The following is a 20,640-nucleotide window of genomic DNA, read 5'->3' as shown; positions in this document are numbered from 1 at the left end:
CCATCTCAGATAGCAGTGAAACGTTGTGGTTGTAAAGACATGGGTCATTTAAGCAACTTTGCATACTTGAAATATTCGAAAAATAATTAAACTACTTTTTGGAAAAAGCCAAATTTTTTTTCTTAATTTTTTACAAAAATTTATAACTTAAAAACTATGATACCTACAAAATTCTTGTCAAAGGATGAAATGTAGGAAATTGTTTCAATTTTCACAAAAAAATACCAAAGATTTTTTGGACAAAAATTTTGCTGACACAAAAGTCATTTTAAAAATTAAAATTCATTTTTTCCCAAAAAAGTATTTTTTTAAATTCTCAAAAATATATATATGAATAGCCCTTACAATTTCCAACAAGTCGTCCATGCATCGGAAGATCGGCACTATTACAGGGAAAAAAATTTTCGAACAACAACTTTTTCATGTTTTCTCTGAAAAAAATACAACTAACCCTAATTTTGTTTAAAGTCAAGATAGCGATATAGTATATTCGAGAAGCTTTTAGATCTTGTTAAAATATTAACTTTTGTCGAAAACATCAACTTTCTATCTTTTATAGTTTTTGGAATATAAGTCATTTTTGTATGAAGACTCATGAAAAAAATAATGTTTTGCTCGTAACATTTTTGTGTGTAAATTCTCACGTTTGACATATTCTTGACATGTTTCTAAATAAGGGAAGTTTGCAGAGCATGTAAATTGCGATAATTTATACATAAAAATGTTACGAATCAAACGTTAATACTATTTTTTCAAAGGAAAAAAAAAATGAAAAAGTTGTTGTTCGAACAACTCTTTCCATGTAAATGTGCCCATCGTTCGATGTATGGAAAACTTGTTGGAAACTTTGAGGGCTATTTATATCTATTTTTTCAGAATGTTAAAAGTATATGTTTTCGAGAAAAATAAATTTTAATTTCCAAAATATTTTTTTTTCAATGAAATTTTTTTCCAAAAAATTCATTGATAATTTTTAATGAAAACTAAAACACTGTTACTGAGTGTAATATTATCCCAAAATACTTTACATTAATATAATTATGTTTTTTTCGATGAAACACACTGGACCAAGTCACTCCGCATCAGATTTTAATGCCCAAAAATCATCTCTTTTATTTTATGATATATTTGGTAATTTGAAGCTTGATAGAGTGATTAACCCTCCTGTACTCGCGTGCAAAATCATAACACATATACTCGCGCACGGTGTCACAGACCGAAAATTGAACTTCTCTGTTATGTTGCCATTGTGTATTTTTCAGGCTTTATTGGCATTTATTTGAAGAGGGTTTGATGGAAAGAAGAAACTCCGAAAAATATGTTTTCTTCGTCTTTATTATGTTTTAAATAGCCATCTAATTCAGCCTCCTCAAAATAGAGTAATTTTTGATACTCCAACACAAATAATGAAATTCGAATAAAATATACATTAAAACTTATTAATTGATTGTGGTTTCCTTGGAGTAAGAATCAGAACATAGCATAACTGCATGCTCGAAACAAACATATTTTTTACATTTCATGCAGTTGTTGCGTTTTTTTCGGGTCTTTTATCGAAGAGAAGAATGTATAACGATCTTCTAGATAATTACCAGACGATAAAACTTCTGGAATATAAAGTTTGTATAATTCTAATATTCTTTGTCTCTGTTTTCTTGGTAAATTAAGAATTAATGTCTTTTTTAGATGGGGCATAAAAAGATGATGTAAAAGGACTTCTAGTAACTTCTTTTTCCTTTTCTTGTTTTTGTGTCGATATTGTCCATTATAAAAAAAAATATCCCCGAAACTGTAACTGTTAAAAATTAGCATAAGCTACCGATTAGTTTATAGTTTACTGTTTAAAATTTTTCTACAAGTGAAATTCTTTCACAAGTGTGTATATGTATGATCATTATATTTAGCGAATAACTATACGAATGTCAAACATTTATATTTTGCTTTTAAACGTATGAATCTAACGACGAATATATCGACGAATAGTTAATATATGGACCCGTTCAATTCAGTTACAAAAGGGACTGAAACCACATAAGAATAGTTCTCCAATGATCTTATGCATTATATTTAATAAATATTCCACGCCATTAACATTAATTCATATATTTCATTCAACAATATTCTAGAATATGAAAAAAGGCACTTGTCCAAAAAAGTTACTCCTATACTCGCGTCGGTGTGTCAGACCGAAAGTGTTAAAAAAGTGGCACACGTCTTTGTACCAACACATGCAATACGCTAAACGATGACGAACGACGAATAACGAAGCTAGAGAGAATCGCAAAGTCGTAGTGTTGATATTTTCTGAGAAATGAACGAATTATTGATTTCTCGGTCTGACAGACCAATGCGCGAGTATAGGAGAGTTAAACAGTATTGATTGAGAGAAAATAAGTGTAACTCAGTGTACAATGTGACATGTTTTATTTAGACCGTATTGGTTTGGAAATATTAGGCGATTTGCTTAGGTGGTCTAAGTTTCCCCCATTTCCCCTACTACTTGTTGTAAGCACGTATATAAAACTAGGACTTTTTGTATGACTAAACATAATTTGTCTAATTCACTTATGGCTTCGGTTAAGTTGTTGTAATTCCATCATTTCATACGTGGAAATTCTGATGCTTTGAAGGATTGTACCAGAGATACCTCATGTTTTGCGTAAATACGTAAACCTTTTCGACTTTAAGAATTTCTACGCGTTTTTCATTTTTTGTTATATGTGCGTAAAAATGAAACCCACTAAACAATTTTGTACAGAATAACTTTAAATATGAATATTAGTTTAAGATTGTTAAAAATGTTTCGATATGTAAGACTTGTATGCAAGTTGGCAACGATTCCGACAAACCATTGCAGATTCAACCATTCTCTATATTAAACTTTGTTTATTTGTACCAAACTCAGCTGAAAGTTTATGTGGGCCAGAATAAAACATTGATTGAAAATGACGCCGAATTCAGCTCGATGTTCTAGTTTCAAATGACATTTAAACAGAACAATATCAAAGGATAATTTAAAACTTAGCAGAGTTTCGGGGATACATCGGACTAAAAATCTATCTGCTAACATCAGAATTCGCTGTGATATTTGGATGGTCCAGGGATCGAATATAAGTTGAAATTTGCATCTAGAGCTCGACAGTTATTCTCCAAACAAAAATTGCCTTGGACAAAGTGGTTTCTTTCTGTACTTTGGATAGAGTAACTTTCTTATCTCTATGGATAGAGGTAAACATAGTTCGGCAATGATATAGCTTTCTGTTAACTCGAGTCGACCGCGAGTAATCGGTTTTCTACCATATTAAGCATAGAATTAAGGAAATTGTTTATATATCGTTATAGAAATATAGTTAAGAATTCGGCTCTTTAAAACTTATGTAACTGAGCCAGTGAAAATAAACGAATTATAAAAAAAAATTTATAGAACAAAGTTTTTTTTATATCTATCAATATAAAAGTTTTAGCGCTTATTTTCTAAGTTGCATGAGGATCACCATAAAAAGTATTTTTTGCTCTAACTTTTATATTTTAAACTAGCTGACCCGGCAAACTTCGTCCCGCCCAAAATTTGTTTTTTGTTATCAATACCTTCAAACATTCACGTTTTCTTACTATGAGCAAGTTCATGGGTCCTATCGCAAGACTGTTCATTGATTGATTTTCTAATTGACCCCGTTGAATTTACCTTTTGCTATAACATTCCTAGTATTTCTAACAAAACCCATCATTATAATATCAGATTATTTTCAGACACAATTCTTGTTCAAGATTTTTCAACCACTTACAAATAACATGTTTCTCCGTTACATGGAATAAATGATTGATACAGAAAATATGATAGAATAAAGACAGCCCTAAATCGGACAATTTTTTACCCTCAGAAAGCTGGGAGGAGTGTTGAACCACTTTAAAAATGTTTCTTGCTCCCTAAAATCTGCACATGCCAAAGTTGGTTCAGTTTGCTTGATTAGTTCTTGAATTATTCAGAAATGTATGCTTCATTTGTATGGCAGTCCCCGCTCAGAGAGAGGGGTGGAGTGTCTATTCACCATGGAAACGTTTCGTGTTCCCTAAGCATTCGCATGGCTCCATTTCCTTGATTAGTTTCCAAATTATGCAGAAATTGTTTTTCATTTGTATGGCAGCTCCCCCTTAGAGAGAGGGGTGGAGTGTCTAACCACCGTAAAAACATTATTGCACCCTAAAACCTCCACATGCCAAACTTGGTTTCATTTGCTTGATTAATTCTCGAGTAATGCAGAATTTTTTGTTTCTTTTGTATGGCAGCCCCCCCTCCCCCCTTAGAGAGTGGGGTTGAGTGTCTAACCACCATAGAATCATTTATTACACCCTAAACTCCTATATGCCAAATTTGGTTTCATTTGCTTGATTAATTCTCGAGTAATGCAAAAATTTGTGTTTCATTTGTATGGCAGACCCCCCCCCCCCCTTAAAGAGGGGGGTGGAGTGTCTAACCACCATAGAAACATTTATAAACACTCTAAAACTTTCACATGCCAAATTTCGTTCCATTTGTTTGATTAATTCTCGAGTAATACAGAAATTTGTGTTTCATTTGCATGGCAGCATGGGAATTGAATTTTTCCATTTTCCTTCAGAGTTTTCCGAAAATTTTCAGTTGTCATGTTTGGTTGAAGTATATGTAATATTTTTATACGACCTCCTCTTCATTCCAGAGGAGGGAGCGGTATCATACCATCATAGAAACATTTCTCCATTTGCTTGATTACTTGCTTGATTACTTCTCGAGTTATGCAAAAGTTTGTGTTTATTTTGTATGACTGCCTCCCCTTAGAGAGGGAAGAGGAGTTTATCGATCTCTTAAACCTCTATATGAAATGTTTGATTTCTTTTGCTGGATCAGTTCTCGAGCTATTCAGCCCCCCTCCCCCCCCTTTAAAAATTGGGAGGAGTGTCAAACCACCATAGAAACATTTATTGTCCCCTAGAACCTCCATATGCTAGATTTGATTCCATTTGCTTGATTAGTTCTCGAGTTATGCAGAAATTTGTATTTCATTCGTTTTCGTTGGAAAGTTACAGCCAAAAGTATGAGGTCATCTTAAAGGATACAGTATTGCTATACGAATAAACAAACGCGTTTTTCTCGAAACCATCGATATTTCTGGATCTACTCAACCGATTTCACTGAAACTTTTTATCAGCATGTAAAAATGAATTATATTATGTGTAACATAATCGTTTTTTGATGTTATTTTTTCGATTTTTTATGAGCTTCTAAACAGCGATTTTTCTTGAAAAATTACTCATTTTTAACAAAAATGGTCGCCATTTAGTTTTCCGAATTTTCAAAAACCCCTGAGCGAGTCCACCTTTGTTTGGGGATGGAAAAAACTGAAGCATTTATTTAGTTTAAATTTAACAGTTAACTACAAAACTTATTTAAATCTAGTTTAACCTCCAATGTTTACCATATCCAACAAACTGGCTGTAGATGTTCATAGAACCTATCAATTCAATAATTTATAAATAATCCAATTCATTTGGAAATTCAGTGCCACTTACGATTCAAAGGAATATTTTTACGGAAACTTCAAACTTTTACAGTTGGATATAAAATAATAGAAACCGGATTGTATATCTTGCCATCAATTTGGTTTATGAACGATGGCCGATCAGATCTTTTCATTTATTTATTTCATTTTATTTAATCCATCTGACATCAAATTGTCTTAATGGACCTACTCAAGTCAGTATCAAATACACGCATTGCGAATGTGAACTTGTTCTAAAATAATCATTAAATCTACGTCGAAGCGCATTGCTAGCGAGATTAAAGTCAAAGAAGTGAAAAATCCCATTGAATGTAGGAGACATAAATTCCAACGGATCATGCTGGCCATACAAACTATTCCGGAAATCGAGCCTAAGGAAATTACGATGACATAGGGTGCGTTCTGGAACATAAATACACTCTGTCCAACTGCTATAAGACCAGATGATGATCTTGCTGATTTGTGTCATTATAAACAAACAATGCTTCAATTTATATTCTAGTGTGTAAGGATTGGTGACTTCCATACACTGCATGATTGTTATATGTGTGTGTGTAAGCGCTGAGCGTAAACGAATATTTTTGTAATTTTTAAGTGTCAAGTTTTATAAGACCAGATACATTTTCCGTTGTTTTAGTTGGTTTTGATCAATAAATCTGGAAAATGCCGAAGGGGAGAGTGCTCACGAAAAGAAACATAAATCGATACATTTCACTGAAAAAATGTGGCTATCAGAGAAATTGCTCGTCAGATTGGATGATCTCATCAAGTAGTGCTCAATTATTTGGCGAATCCTCAAGCATACGATAGAAAGGAGAGAGCTCCACGTAAATCGAAGCTCTCTGACCGGGATAAGCGGGAGATAGCTAGAAAAGCTTAGAATACCTCAAAATCGATTATGAAAATAAAGCAATATTTCAATTTAAATGTTACTCGGGTGAAAATTCTTCAAGTTTTAGTAAAAAATCCTTACATAAAGAGGGCTTAAAAGGTTAAAGTTCCTCATCCTACATCGTCTTACATCGGAAGACGTTTGAGTTTTGTCAAAGCTCAGATGAACCGACAGTGGGACATGGTATGTTGAGATAAAGAATGTTTCCAAAAGAATACATTTAGCTATATACAATAACAAAAAGTTTTTCAATGTATAGGTTATCTTGATTGACGAAAAAAGTTCAATTTTCGATGGTCCTGATAGTTTCAAGAGGTACTGACGTAATTTAGGGAAGGAACAATATTTTTCAACCAGGAATTTTGGTGGAGGCTCGTCATGGTTTGGACGAGATTCTGTGCAACCGGAAAGTTCAAGTTAGCTTTCACATCATTCGAGGATTACATACATGTTCTGGACTCCTCTCTTCCACCGTTTTTGCGTGGATATCGTCACAAAAAATTCACATTCCATCAAAATAATGCTACTGTTCATACTAGCAAGAAAACTAAGCAATGGATGAAGGACGAAAAACTTAATTTTTTGGAATGGCTGGCTCACTCTCCAGACTTGAATCCTGTTGAAAAGCTTAGGGGGATCCTTGTACGCAGAATCTACAATGAGGGAAAACGGTACACCACGATGGAACAGCTCAAGGTCACAATTTCGGAAAAATGGAAAAATATCGTTCAGCAGAATTTGGTAAAAAGTATTCCAACACGAATTTTCCAGGTTATTAGCCGAAATGGGAAGGTTGGCAATTATTGACATGTAAATCAGCCGACCGTTTTGAATTGTTCATTGATATATGAATTTTGAATTGGTCTTATAGAAACTGGACAGCTGAAATTAACATATTCAAGCACAATAAATAAACAAACAACTCTTTAGAACGAAATTGACGTCAACTATGCTTTATTCTAAGCATTCAACAATGTATGAATGTATCTTGTTGAAATTCTAACTGTTTATGTTGCAACGAAACAAAATCCGGGTGGATATTAACGTTCAAAGGGGGAATCGATTCCTCCTCGGAAATACCCAGAGCAGACCCCAAGCCCCGACAATTGGAATCATCGTTGATCCGGAACAGAATTATTAACGCTTGAGAAGGAATGGATTCCTCCTCGGAATTACACAGCGAAAATAAGACCCCCTTCCCAACAATTCCAACTTCCCAATAACGATGATCGATTGCAGCATTCGTAAACAAATAATTTTATAACGCTGCTTTTATAAATGTGATTTCTTCGATATGTAATATAATATCCGCTTTGTTCATATCCACTACACCGTATCATACCATATCAAATCCATAGTCAATCCGAGTACAATAGTACTCGCTGCTTGCATCTAATTTTCTATGTTAATTTCCCCTGGCTCCATGGTTCAGAAATCTATGTTAGGGAAACATTCCGATTTGTAGAAACGCAAGCGAGTACAAAAGTACCCGCAGCTCGCATCTATTTTGCAATGCCAATTTGCCCAGGCTTCATGATTTTGAAGTCTGTGTTAGAGAAACATTCCAATTTGCAGAAACGCAAACGAATACAAAAGTACCCGCTGCTGGCATCTAATTTGCTACGCCAATTTCCCCTGGCTCCATGGTTTAGAAGTCTGTGTTAGGGAAACATTCAAATTTCCTGATATGCAAGCGAGTACAAAAGTACCTTACATCTATTTTGCAATGCCGATTTCCCCTGGCTCCATGGTTTTGAAGTATGTGTTAGGGAAATATCCATCCATTCCAGCGATTGTACCTCAATCGTTGCGCAATTATAACTGAGTGGATTTCCGAGCGTCACTCGCTTATATACCGATAGGTGTGATTTCAATAGCCTGTTTTGAAAGTAATTTTAGGGCTATTGAAACAAATTTTTGGATCAAAAAGTAACAAGCATATAACGCGTAGACATTTTATCTGTCGAATGAATTGTTTATCATACTATTTCGTTCAGTTGTTTAGGAGCTATTAACGCTCGAAATCTCGTTTTCCGTCTTAACGCTTTCGTTTTCGAAGGTTTGAACTTACACCCCAGTATAGAAATGAAAGACGTAGTTCTACGTCAAAACATTTGACGGAGCACCTGCATTTTTTAATCAATAAAACAAATTCTATTTGCATTGACATTACCCAACTGGGAAGAACTTTATTTCGATTGCGCGTCGCAGTTACACGACATCTAATCCGGAGTAACTAAGTCAAATCACTATATGTCCAGTGAAACTATATTAAAGAATTGAATTTACTAGGAGGGTTTTCAAGTGGGAGCATTTGCTATAACTTCGCGGAGCACAAATTTCCCGCGGAGCACAAATTTCCCGCGGAACACCATGAAAACCCTTGCTCTAAGGAATAGTGTTCGAAAAAACATGTTTTCGAGTGTTTTCAATTTCATTTTTTTTGTCATAATCATCTATCTATCTATATATATACATAAACATATATATATATATATATATATATATATATATATATATATATATAAAAATGGAGTGATGTCTGTCTGTCTGTCTGTCTGATTCTTATAGACTCGGAAACTACTGAACCGATCGACATGAAAATTGGTATGTAGGGGTTTTTGGGGCCGGGGAAGGTTTTCGTGATATTTTGAGACCCCTCCTCCCTCTCTAATGGGGGGCTGCCATACAAATGAAACACAAATTTCTGCATTACTCGGAAATTAACCAAGCAAACGAAACCAAAGTTGGCATGTGAAAGTTTTAGGGTGCAATAAATGTTTCTGTGATGGTTAGACAGTCCTTCCCCCACTCAAAGGGGGGGCTGCCATACAAATGAAACACAAATTTCTGCATTACTCGAGAATTAATCAAGCAAATGAAACCAAATTTGGCATGTGGAGGTTTTAGGATGCAATAAATGTTTCTATGGTGATAAGATACTCCTTCCCCCTCTCTTAGAGGGGGCTGCCGTACAAATGAAACACAAATTTTTGCATTACTCGAGAATTAATCAAGTAAATGGGCGGGACGAAGTTTGTCGGGTTAGCTAGTAATTTATAATTTCCTAAGTGCAACCAATTAATATCCTATAACTTTGCTACTATTTCGATCAGAAAAGTAGTTATGATTGTTGAGAAAAAGTTCCCAGCTTTCATAAAAAAGTCTCAACTATAATTGGTCATATGATATGGTTAAATAGCATTTCGGGTAGCCATCGGACACGAGGACGAGATACAATTATGCGTGAAATTGTTCATTACTTACCCCAACAGGGACGATGTGATGTAAACCACCGAGATGTGACCGATGGACAGGGTGAAGGTGTAGATCCACATTCCAATCATGGTGAAGACATAAACAGCCAGTGTTGTCTCCCTGTCGAGAAAAAAAACACACATTCACAAATGTGAAGGACTCCCCAATGGTCACAGAGAACAAACAGAATATAATAACAACTCGTTGAAAATTTAATAACGACTAGAGAGGAAATTGAAAAGCTAACACCAAAGTGGGTGGGCACACAAAAATCGGGTGAACATCATTTGTGATTGTTTTCCAGTCTAGGCGAACGCCACAGGAACTTACTTGAATCGATGGGTCTTATCGAGCACAATTCCGCAGGCGACGGAGCCCATCATTCCTGCGAAGACGATGCAGACGCCAATGCGACCGGCGTCCACTTCATGCCCCGGATAGTGGGTCAGCACGATCTGCGGGAAAAGAGGGAAACGAGAACAGGATAATGAACGAGGAGGAAACACGCTGGGAAGCGTACCGAAGTGCTCGTGTGTCACAAACTTCATCCCCACTTCTTTGATGGGATATATATTGAACTTGTGAAGAGATACTCTTGGAGATGGCCCACGGTGTGGGTGTTCAATATTGTTCCACTAAATGTTGTCTATTACATGATGACACTCATGCACGTGTCGATTTGGTTTCAACTTTCACCGCCGATTGCCCGGGCGCAATATATTTTTGACCACTTTTAGATGAGCTTCGTTTGCTGTTAACACAATTTGACCATCTCGAGGCACACTCGAACATCGACAAGATGAAAACTTTCAGACAATCGTGATAGTATCTAATGGGGGTGATTTCGATCTCAATGACAGTTTCAATTCGTTTAGAGTCGAGCAGACTCATTAATTGAGAAGGGAAGAATGCTGTACAATCGGAAGTATGCAATAAAAAAACGTTTATGGTTTCGAAACTTGATCCTATGAGTCTGTTTGGGAAACTTTACGGTTTGAATCTATATTGTTTCAACGTCTTTTAGCGATAACAAAGTGGTTCAGAATCAGAATTTAGCAAGATGGAAATATGCACCGACAAAATCTTCGTTCTCTAATAACACAGATTAAATTTAAGGGTGCACATAACTTCTGCAAGAGAGTTGATAGGCGGTTCATTTTATTGAATTCATAATTATGTTTGAATTTTAATTACTTTCAGTTGGACGAAATATTTGGGTACAAATTTCATTCCAACTGTTTGGAGCAGTGATGAAGTTTTTCATACCATAAAAAAGCAACAGAAAAAACTACTTACCTGATTCAACAGAGTAGAGATTGCGTAGAACACTCCCACATTCATCCCGTAGGAGATCAGCAGCAGGGCGTAGTTTCTGTTCAGCACAAGTCGCTTGATGGAGTGCACGAAGGGAGATGATTGCAGCGGGTTCGGTGTTTTGGCAGCTTCCTGAGCTGCCGACGGAGGGGTTGGTGGTGCCGCTTTGAAAACTGTGGATCAATTGAACACAAACCATGATGACAGAAAATACTCGTGAAAAGAGGAATGCTTAGGGAAAATATTACTTACAGATTAATACCAGCACAACAAGCAGACTGGTGAAGCCGGCCACAATATAGAACATGATCCTCAAATCTTCGCCCACCAGACTCAAGTCATCGTGATTTTCCACCAGCACAGGTGGCAACAGAAACCCAAGCGCAACTCCGAGCTGCAAAATGAAAAGCCGCAAAGTAATTATGAACGGGTTTGGTTTTTTTGCTCGATTCAATTTTTCAACTGAATAACTTTCTCATCGTATTACTGGCACGAAATAAAATGAGCCTTTAGTCTGTCACGCCACGCCGCCTCTCGGTCGGTGGAAGCTGATTTGACGTCATTCGGCTCGGCTCAGCTGAATACGGGAAATGATATATACCCCATTCAGAGCCCACCGTCACTTTCACCCCTAAACCGAATCCTTTTCATCTCCACTAAGGTTAATAAATTATTCCGTGCGTTACATGGGCTGCAACCGTACAGCTGATTTTTTTTCTGGTACAAACCTTCGTCAGCGCTGTAAAATTCGTCGTTAGGGTGGTCGGAGTTATATCCGGTTCGCTGACCCAAGCGAGTGAGCCACCCTCTGATGGGTCAGGCCCTGAGTTGCGAATGCTACTTTTTTGCAATTCAAAATTACTCCAAATAGCTGACATCGTTTACGACGAGCCGATCTGGCCAGACATTAATTATACCGTGGCTACATTTGGCACATTCGTTCGCTGCAGACTAAGCTTTCCCGATAAAAACTCCCCGAACCGTATGGTTCATTCACACTTTTGGGGTTGTAATTAAATTCCGGGTGCTAACAATGCTATCACTTGCCGCCATAGCTCCAACAATTGTAGATCAGCAGCAGCAGCAGCAGCAAAATTTATTGGGTCAGCAAATCGTTTCCTCTTCCCGAAAGCTGGCGATTCTGACATTTATAGACAATTAACAACATGTGTTAGCGACTGGAATGGCGACTGCGATACGATGGGAATGGTCTGTGCAATTGCACACAAACTGGTTTCGAATAGAGTGGAAAGTGATTTTTTCTGTAGAAACAATGTGATTTTTTATTTGGAAAACTTGTTCCACTGCGGATTAGCGGAAAAGTTGGAATAGCGACGAATTGGAATTCGGATGGCATGCAAAAGAGTGGGGAGAAGCATGACATATTGATATGAACGTAAAGTACCGTTGAAAAGTGTTTTCCCATCTTTTGAAGTAACCATTTAAGAATATTTCAATTTAGAAGATCTTCTCTCAACAATTTCATTCTTTTTTAAAATTTTAGATAGCAGGTTTGGCAATCTCTGACTTCTGGTACATTGGGTAGATGTAATTTGAATTTCAAACGTTACGTATTGAAATGATTCTGTTGTTCCCATATTGAGTTTGAAACAGGTCGGACTCGATTCTCCGGAGTAATGATCTTTTTTTCACTCCGGATAATCGAGTCATAAAAAAACGAATTTTCTTTTGGTAAACGTAATATAGTTATGATTTGCACTTATTTATTAAACGGTTTCATCTAGGTTGACCCGTTTGTATGTTTGTGACTTTGTAACTGTGTAACTTTGTAACTTTGTCTGTAGCGCTGTACCACATTAATAGAAATTTAACCTTCACCTGAAATTTGGAGCACATCTTTATCTCTGGTGTCATTATAAAACTGCGTATTCCATGATCTTGAAAATCCAAGATGGCAGCCGCTACAAAATGGCGTATTATGTACATATTTTCTCAAAATCCCATCAATATGGGTATCGAATGAAAGGGCTTGACCAGTAGAGCACAATTATTTATCTGTGAATCAAAGATGTCGACCCCTACAAAATAACGGATTACAAATTTTCTCAGAATTCCATCAATATGTTCTTAACTACCGCTTTAGCCGTACTGTCCCCGGCTTAGCTCACTTCGTTTTTAATCACTCTCAGGGTCGGCTTTGGACCTCGGGAAGATAGTTACGACCTGTTTTAAACGCCAGTGAAATTAGCAGCGAACACGAGATGTTGCTTATGCAATGGAGGACTGGTTTTTGGGATAGTGTGAAAACGAGAGAGAAGTTAGTTTTTAAATTATGTATATTTTCACTAGTTCTGATTGGGGTTAGTAAAGGTACCGTATCGTTGGGACCCGTAGAAGTCCTCGATGCTCGTTGTCGTCGCGCTGGTGATGCTGTCTCCGTTGGAGGGCGATATCGCTTCTTCGATGGATGGCGTGGCGTGATGTGACAGCGGACCAATCGGCGGTATGATAGCTTCCGGAACATTTAGCCGTTTTGGGGTGATTTGCACTAAGCACGAGCTGAAAGAATTCGTTTCTCGTTCCGCTCGGCTGCACTCAAGCGTTTTTTCACTTCACTCTACATCTATCAACTTTCGTCTATATCACCTTTCTATCCTTTCTTCACCTTTTACTTCAACTGGGTATCAACTCTTTCTTAGTCGGTCTGGTTCGTTTGAGGGTTATAGCAAGAATCCCCAGCCAATATGATCTATCCCTTCTTATCGCCTTTTCTTTCTCTCCTTTTCCTTTCTCACTTTCTCTTCTTCCACTTCCTGTAGCCGTTGCCGGAACTTCCTCACCTTTCTCCTTCCATCGTTGTCGGACTCACGCATGATTAGTACGATACATTTATTTTGCTCAAAAGACTCTACATTTACCGACAATTCAACCAGTCCAAAACAAACAAAAGTTGACTTACATACTAAACATAAAACATTGAACAGACAACTCTTCGTGACCGATAATAATAAATTGATCGGTAACAATGTATATCAAATGAAATGGACTGACTAGTAGAATACAGTTTATTTATGAAAAATGTAAATTCAAGATAACGGCCGCTACAAAATGGCGGATTACACGTTTTCTCAGAACCCCACAGTTATTTATGAAAAATACAAAAAAATATATATATATTTTACAAAACCTCATCAATATGGGTATCAAAAGAAAGTTCTCGACTAGTAGAACATAGCAGATAATAAAAAATCCAATTCCGAGATGGCCGCAGTCCCCAAACAACTAATTACTTTTTAAATCGTTTCATTCAGCTTGACCTGTTTCTATGTATGTTTGAATGTTTGTAGAGTTGTCCCACATTAATAGAAAATTGACCCCGTTCCTGTTGACTGATTGATCTGAAATTTGGAGCAAACATTAAATTCTACTGTCATTATAAAACTGAGTTTTCCATGATCTTGAAAAATTCAATTTAGCCGTCGTTAAAACTGACTGAATGATTTGACTCGGAGAACACGAAACATAATGAACAAAATAAATTCAAAAAGGTCGCCGCCACTAAATGGTCGACTATGTATTTTTTGCAATCCCCTCAATATTGGTATAAAATGAAATGATTTGACTAATAGAATGCAGTACATCATGAAATTATTCCGAAGAAAAATAGGTAAGAAATAAACGTTGGATTTCCATTATCCGCAGTCAGTTGTTTCATAATATACCCCACAATTTTATTTTAGTCTCGTCATTGCCCTAGATTAATGAAGGAACGGTTGAGATAACTACTAATTGCTACTTGTCTAATTATTTCCTAGCTTTTAGTACATAAAACCGTTTAACTTGAAAAGTTTTTTTTACCTATTTTATTTTCTAGTTTTTAGTAAATTATCTGTATCATTAGTACCGTTCTGAATCATATTTCGGACGCTTAAGGCATCTGAGGCAGAAAACAGATCTAAACTTTATGCACATGTATTATTTGGTTGAGATTTTCAATAAATTGGTTCAATACGCTTTTAAGCTTTCTACTTTGGTACCTATTTGATTGAAAACATAAAACAATCATCGAATAAAATGATTTGCAAATGAAGCGAATAAAAATCAAATTTCGGACAGCTTGAATTCGAATTTCGGACACTTTATTTTGTATTTTTTTGAACGAAAATTACATTACACTTGATTATATTGGGTTGGGGAAAAAAGAAATGTTGTATATTGTCAATATATGGCAACACTTAAACATATCTTGTGTTGTACTTATCGCATGGGGTCATACTATACGGCTATTTAAAGACGACAATCTGTACTACAAGTGTCGTTTTGACAGTGTTGAGATTGTCCTTTTCAGTCTCAAGTTATAGCGCGTCAAAGATGGAGTCCACCATGCAAGAAATTCGCCATATTTTAAGTTTAGACTACCTGCGAGGTAAAACTGCAACAAAGGCGGCCGAAAAAAATCGTGTAGTTTATGGACCCAATACCAGCCGTATGGCACCCGCCATGTTTTTGGTGCCAACATCTCAAACGTCAAAAGTATTTGTTTTCTTCAAAACAGCGATCCGCGTTGACGCCATTGAGCTTCGTTTACTGGTTTAGGGGAGCGTCAAAGAATAGCTGATTTTCAGACGGAATAAACGTTTTCAAAATTATAATTATGAATGAAAATTAGCTTTTCCATATCAAATTAGTATTCTATTTAAATTAAAAACATTTTTGTTTGCAGTTGGGGGAAAGGTCTCATACGAAAATCGTTTATGGAGACAACTTTATATTATAATAAAAAAAATCAGTAACAATGTTGGAATTGTCTAGCCATATGGTTGAATGAAAGTCAGAAATATGTGTCTCAAGTAATTAAATAACATGATGTGAAAATCTTGATTCAAATTTTGAAATTCAAAAACCGGCTTGGTGTCTTCTAATCTGATAGAGATTACACTAACGAGTTTGGGACCCAAATTATGGCCCTAATTCGAAGGCGCCACCAGACGTCGACACTATTTTTCTGTCATCGCGAATTACCAATTTACCACCATCTGACATATCGTGAAGTCGATGATGAACTTTTACAGCAGAGGGATAGTGAGATATGCGGTGACGGTAGGTAGAGTGAGATAGCGATAATCGTGCCACACACCTGCCCGATACTGTAACGATTCGCACAGCACAGCGTTGGTTTGATCGATTTCGTTCTGGTGTAGTGGCTGTCAAAGATACACCCCGTACTGGTAGGCCAATCGTCGTGGAAACCGATAAAATCGTTGAAATCATCTAAGTAGACCGGCATGTGAGCACTCGCTCGATTGGCTAGGAACTGGGTATAGACCATAAAACCGTTTGGAACCATTTGCAGAAGATTGGATTCCAAAAAAAGCTGGATGTAAGGGTGTCATACGAGTTGACGCAAAAAAATCTTTTAGACCGAATTAACGCCTGCGATGCACTGCTGAAACGGAACGAACACGACCCATTTTTGAAGAAGATGGTGACTGGTGATGAAAAGTGGATCACGTATGGCAACCTAAAGCGAAAATATGAATATATGATGTTGTCCAAAATATGATTCAGAACGGTATACTTCTCTACATTAAAACCATTCAAAAAGTTTTTTTTCAATTTTTATTTCTTACCTAACTCTAACACCCTAACTCTTCGGAATATTTTGATGATATACTGTATTCTGTTAGTCAAATCATTTCATTTGATACCAATATTGAAGGGGATTGCAAAAAATACTTAGTCGACCATTTTGTGGCGGCGATTCTCCAAGTCGTTCAGCCATTTTTTAGCGGCGGCCAAATTGAAATTTTCAAGATCATGGAATACGCAGTTTTATAATGACAGTATAATTAAATGTATGTTCCAAATTTCTGATCAATCAGTTAACAGGAACGGGGTCAATTTTCTATTAATGTGGGATAACTCTACAAACACTCAAACACACGTACAAACAAGGCAAGCAGAATGGAACCATTAAAAAGGAATTGTTTATTTGAAAACTGCGGTCATCTTGGATTTGTATTTTTCATGATCTACTGTGTTCTACCAGTCAAGCCCTTTCATTTAATACCCATATTGATGGTGTTGCGAAAAATATATATGGCGTCATCTTGTGGTGGTGGCCATTTTGGGTTTACATTTTTCATAAATAACTGTGTTCTACTAGTCAAGCCCCTTCATTTGATACCCATATTGATGGGGTTCAGAGAAAATATGAAATCCGCCATTTTGTAGTGGCCGCCATCTTGGATTTGCATTTTTCACAAATAACTGTTTTCTACTAGTACAACCCTTTCATTTGATACCCATATTGATGGGGTTCTGAGAAAATATGTAATCCGCCATTTTGTAGTGGCCGCCATCTTGGATTCGCATTTTTCATAAATAACTGCATTCTACTAGTCAAACCCTTTCATTTGATACCCATATTAGCTATTCAATATGGAATTATTATACAAATTATTCAAATTTCCGAAAATCAAAATAAAATACTCCGGATAATCGAATCTCCGGATAATCGAGTCCGACCCGTAGTTGGCATACTTCACCTGACACTTAAGTTGTTACAACCCTCTACGAACAGTGTTCTTGACAACACGGCAACGTTGGAGATGGATTTATTTCTGTAGTAATAAATTTATTAGACTTGGGTATATCTATGAAGATCTAAGCTATTTAGACTTGTGTTCTAAAATGTACTGATAAGTGATGGCTCCTTGTCCTTTTCTGCAGAATTGAATAAATAAAACAAAAGTGTGGTAATGACTTTAATGTGTTTTGTGCATATTTGTGAACATCGATATAAAAAAATAGTGTCAGGTTCCTCGTGCTAGAATGTGGTTACGGATTCTACCTCATCCCACCCGCTTAAAGGATATAAGTTAATATATAAGAAACCGCTTCCAGGACCTTCATTTAATGTGTCAAAAGAGTAAAAATTATAGACTTCTGAACAATGAAATAACTCAGTTCAAATGCAATTACTACAAACAATCACAGTCCTATATCAAGCTCCCGTCCGTGCCCTTAGGCCCAGACCTATCTACTTCTTTTAGTTTATCAGATGAACTTAAGTTAAAACATTTTTATACTTGGGTTTCTACTAGCAAACATTGAAGGTCAACAAACCACAAAATTTGGTTAAGATCGGTTCACAAATAGAAGAGTATTGTAGGGCTCATTATAATATATATTCTCTTCATATCTACACAATTTCTATGAATCTTGATAATCGATCATACAGTGATAGACAATCGTTTAGCCGCACTTGAAAAAAAAACTTGAAACACTTACAAAACAACTAGGAATGTTCTTTTTATCGGGATACTTATTTGCTATAGTGGTAATATATTTAAGTCAATTTTATTGAAAGGACGTGCGTTACAATCACACACACACAAACACACAAGGCGGCATCGGTGGATATAAACATTCAAACGTCGGTTTTTCCCGAGACATGCGTTTAGCCGCAGGGCATAAAAATCGAGTGCTCGCATTAACAAGCCTTCATCTGTGTTTAAAAAAAAGAAAATAGTTGGGAATGTTCAATTTACAAGATAAATATTAGATGTGCAACGTAGAATTTAAAGGAATGGCGAAAGGTATTCTATTGACAGAAGAGGGGCGGAAAATAATAAAGATTTTCAGTGAACAAAAGTTTTCTAATCGCTCGATCGTAACAAAAATTGGTCTATCTGAGAAATGGTACGGAATTTCTCTAAATATTGCCAGAAATATGGGATATAACGACCAACAAATGGGAACACCAAGGTTACTCTGCGTCTTAAAGGTCGAATAAGACACGAAGCAACCAGGAAACGATGTCCTTCTCATACATTAAGGCAGAATCGGTTGTTCCAATAACGAAGAGGCATATTGCGCGCTTCTTGGATGAGTCACCAAACATCATGTGGAAGAAACTTCTAGGGAAGCTGAAACTGACCGCCACCCATAAGCAGAACCATCTCATATAAATAACTTTTGGTCTATGATTTGCCAACAATAAATGAACATAGATTCCAGAATATAGAATATAATCTTGTTTCGACGTCCGGTTTGCTAATAATAGTATTGAATGATAAACAAAATCTTAGGCTGTCAAACAAGTCCTGCGGTATTTTTTTTGAATTTTCATTTGTTCATAAAATTAGTTACAATCATCGGTTTTGCGCCGTTTTGTTCGATGACTTGTTCCCAACGAGATGCCAACTTCATAATACCCCTGTTATAGAAGCTCGCTTCCTTATTGGCAAAAACAACTTGGATAGCCAATTTTCACAGGCCTCTTTTGTGGCTAACTTCTGACTACCTAGCTCGTTCGCCATGGACAAAAACAGGTGGTAGTCACTTGGTGCAAGGTCCGGACTATACGGCGGATGCAAAAGAACCTCCCATCCGAGCTCCCGGAGCTTCTGGCGCGTCACCAAAAAAGTGTGTGGCCTGGCGTTGTCCTGATGGAAGACAATGCGGCCTCTGTTTATCAAAGATGGCCTCTTCTTCATGAGTGCTACCTTCAAGCGGCCCAGTTGTTGGCAGTACAGGTCCGAATTGAGCGTTTGGCCATAGGGAAGCAGCTCATAATAGATTATTCCTTGACAATCCCACCAAACACACAGCAAAATCTTCATGGCCGTTAATGAGGGCTTGGCCACCGTCTGAGCCGCTTCAGCGGGCTTCGACCACGACCGTTTGCGCTTCACGTTGTCGTAAGTGACCCACTTTTCATCGCCAGTCACCATCCGCTTCAGAAACGGGTCGATTTTGTTGCGATTCAGCAGCGATTCACATGCGTCGATACGGCCAAAGATGTTTTTTTTTGCGTCAACGTGTGTGGCACCCATACATCGAGCTTCTTTGTGAAACCAAGCTTCTTCAAATGGTTAATAACGGTTTGATGACTTATCCCCAGCTCTTGGCCGATGCTACGGCTGCTACTATGCCGGTCTTTCTCGGCTAATTCAGCGATTTTGTCGCAATTTTCGACGCAGGCCTTCCGGAGCGTGGCGCATCTTCGACGACCTCTACACCAGAACGAAAACGTTGAAACCATCGTTGTGCGGTGGAAATGGAAACTGTATTAGATCCATGAACTGCACAAATTTTATTGGCAGCTTGAGATGCATTTTGCCTTTGTCATAGTAGTACTGTAAAATATGTCGGATTTTCTCATTATTTTGCTCCATATTTGCGACACTATAACTCACGAACGACTTAACCAAACAAAACACTGTCAAGGACTATAATATAGCGCGCAAAAATAACTTTCCAACAAGCTATAGTATGACTCGATACAATGAATACAACTAGAACAACGCGCTTACAACGACACCTCGCGGAAATACCGCAGGACTTTTTTGACAGCCTAATATCAAAATATGAGATATGGGTATTGGGTGAAGGATCTTACTAGCGGAAGTCGAATATCGTATTCCGATGCCATTTTGGAATTGAAGATGGTGACGGTCAACGGTCTAAGTCAACGTCAATTTCAACGTCATCTTCAACACGCGAACATAATTATCCTTCCACAGGTACGCGCACATGGACACGCAGAAGCATGTATAGAGTTAATCAAAAGTTTCTGATAGCAAAATCGAATGCGTCCCCCGGTAGTGAGTGCGGCTTGATGAGCCAGGCTTGTGCGAGCCAAATTTTCGATTTTCCAAATTTCAGGTTCCA

The 20,640-nt window shown here is 37.1% G+C and overlaps 1 protein-coding gene across 1 annotated transcript in view; it reads right to left on the bottom strand.

Annotated features, from left to right (window-relative positions):
- LOC129765163 (feline leukemia virus subgroup C receptor-related protein 2) overlaps positions 1 to 20,640 on the bottom strand; it is a 127,821-nt gene that overhangs the window by 10,201 nt on the left and 96,980 nt on the right. Inside the window, exons 6-9 of the mRNA XM_055765064.1 lie at positions 11,254 to 11,395; positions 10,984 to 11,174; positions 10,018 to 10,142; positions 9,697 to 9,807 (exon numbers count right to left, since the gene is read on the bottom strand). Of these exons, the coding sequence (XP_055621039.1) occupies positions 9,697 to 9,807; positions 10,018 to 10,142; positions 10,984 to 11,174; positions 11,254 to 11,395 (569 nt within the window). The remainder of the gene's footprint in view (positions 1 to 9,696; positions 9,808 to 10,017; positions 10,143 to 10,983; positions 11,175 to 11,253; positions 11,396 to 20,640) is intronic.

This window comes from Toxorhynchites rutilus, chromosome 2 (assembly GCF_029784135.1).
Source record: "Toxorhynchites rutilus septentrionalis strain SRP chromosome 2, ASM2978413v1, whole genome shotgun sequence".
NCBI classification, from domain to species: Eukaryota; Metazoa; Arthropoda; class Insecta; order Diptera; family Culicidae; genus Toxorhynchites; species Toxorhynchites rutilus.
This window is presented reverse-complemented; position numbering and strand designations above follow the sequence as displayed.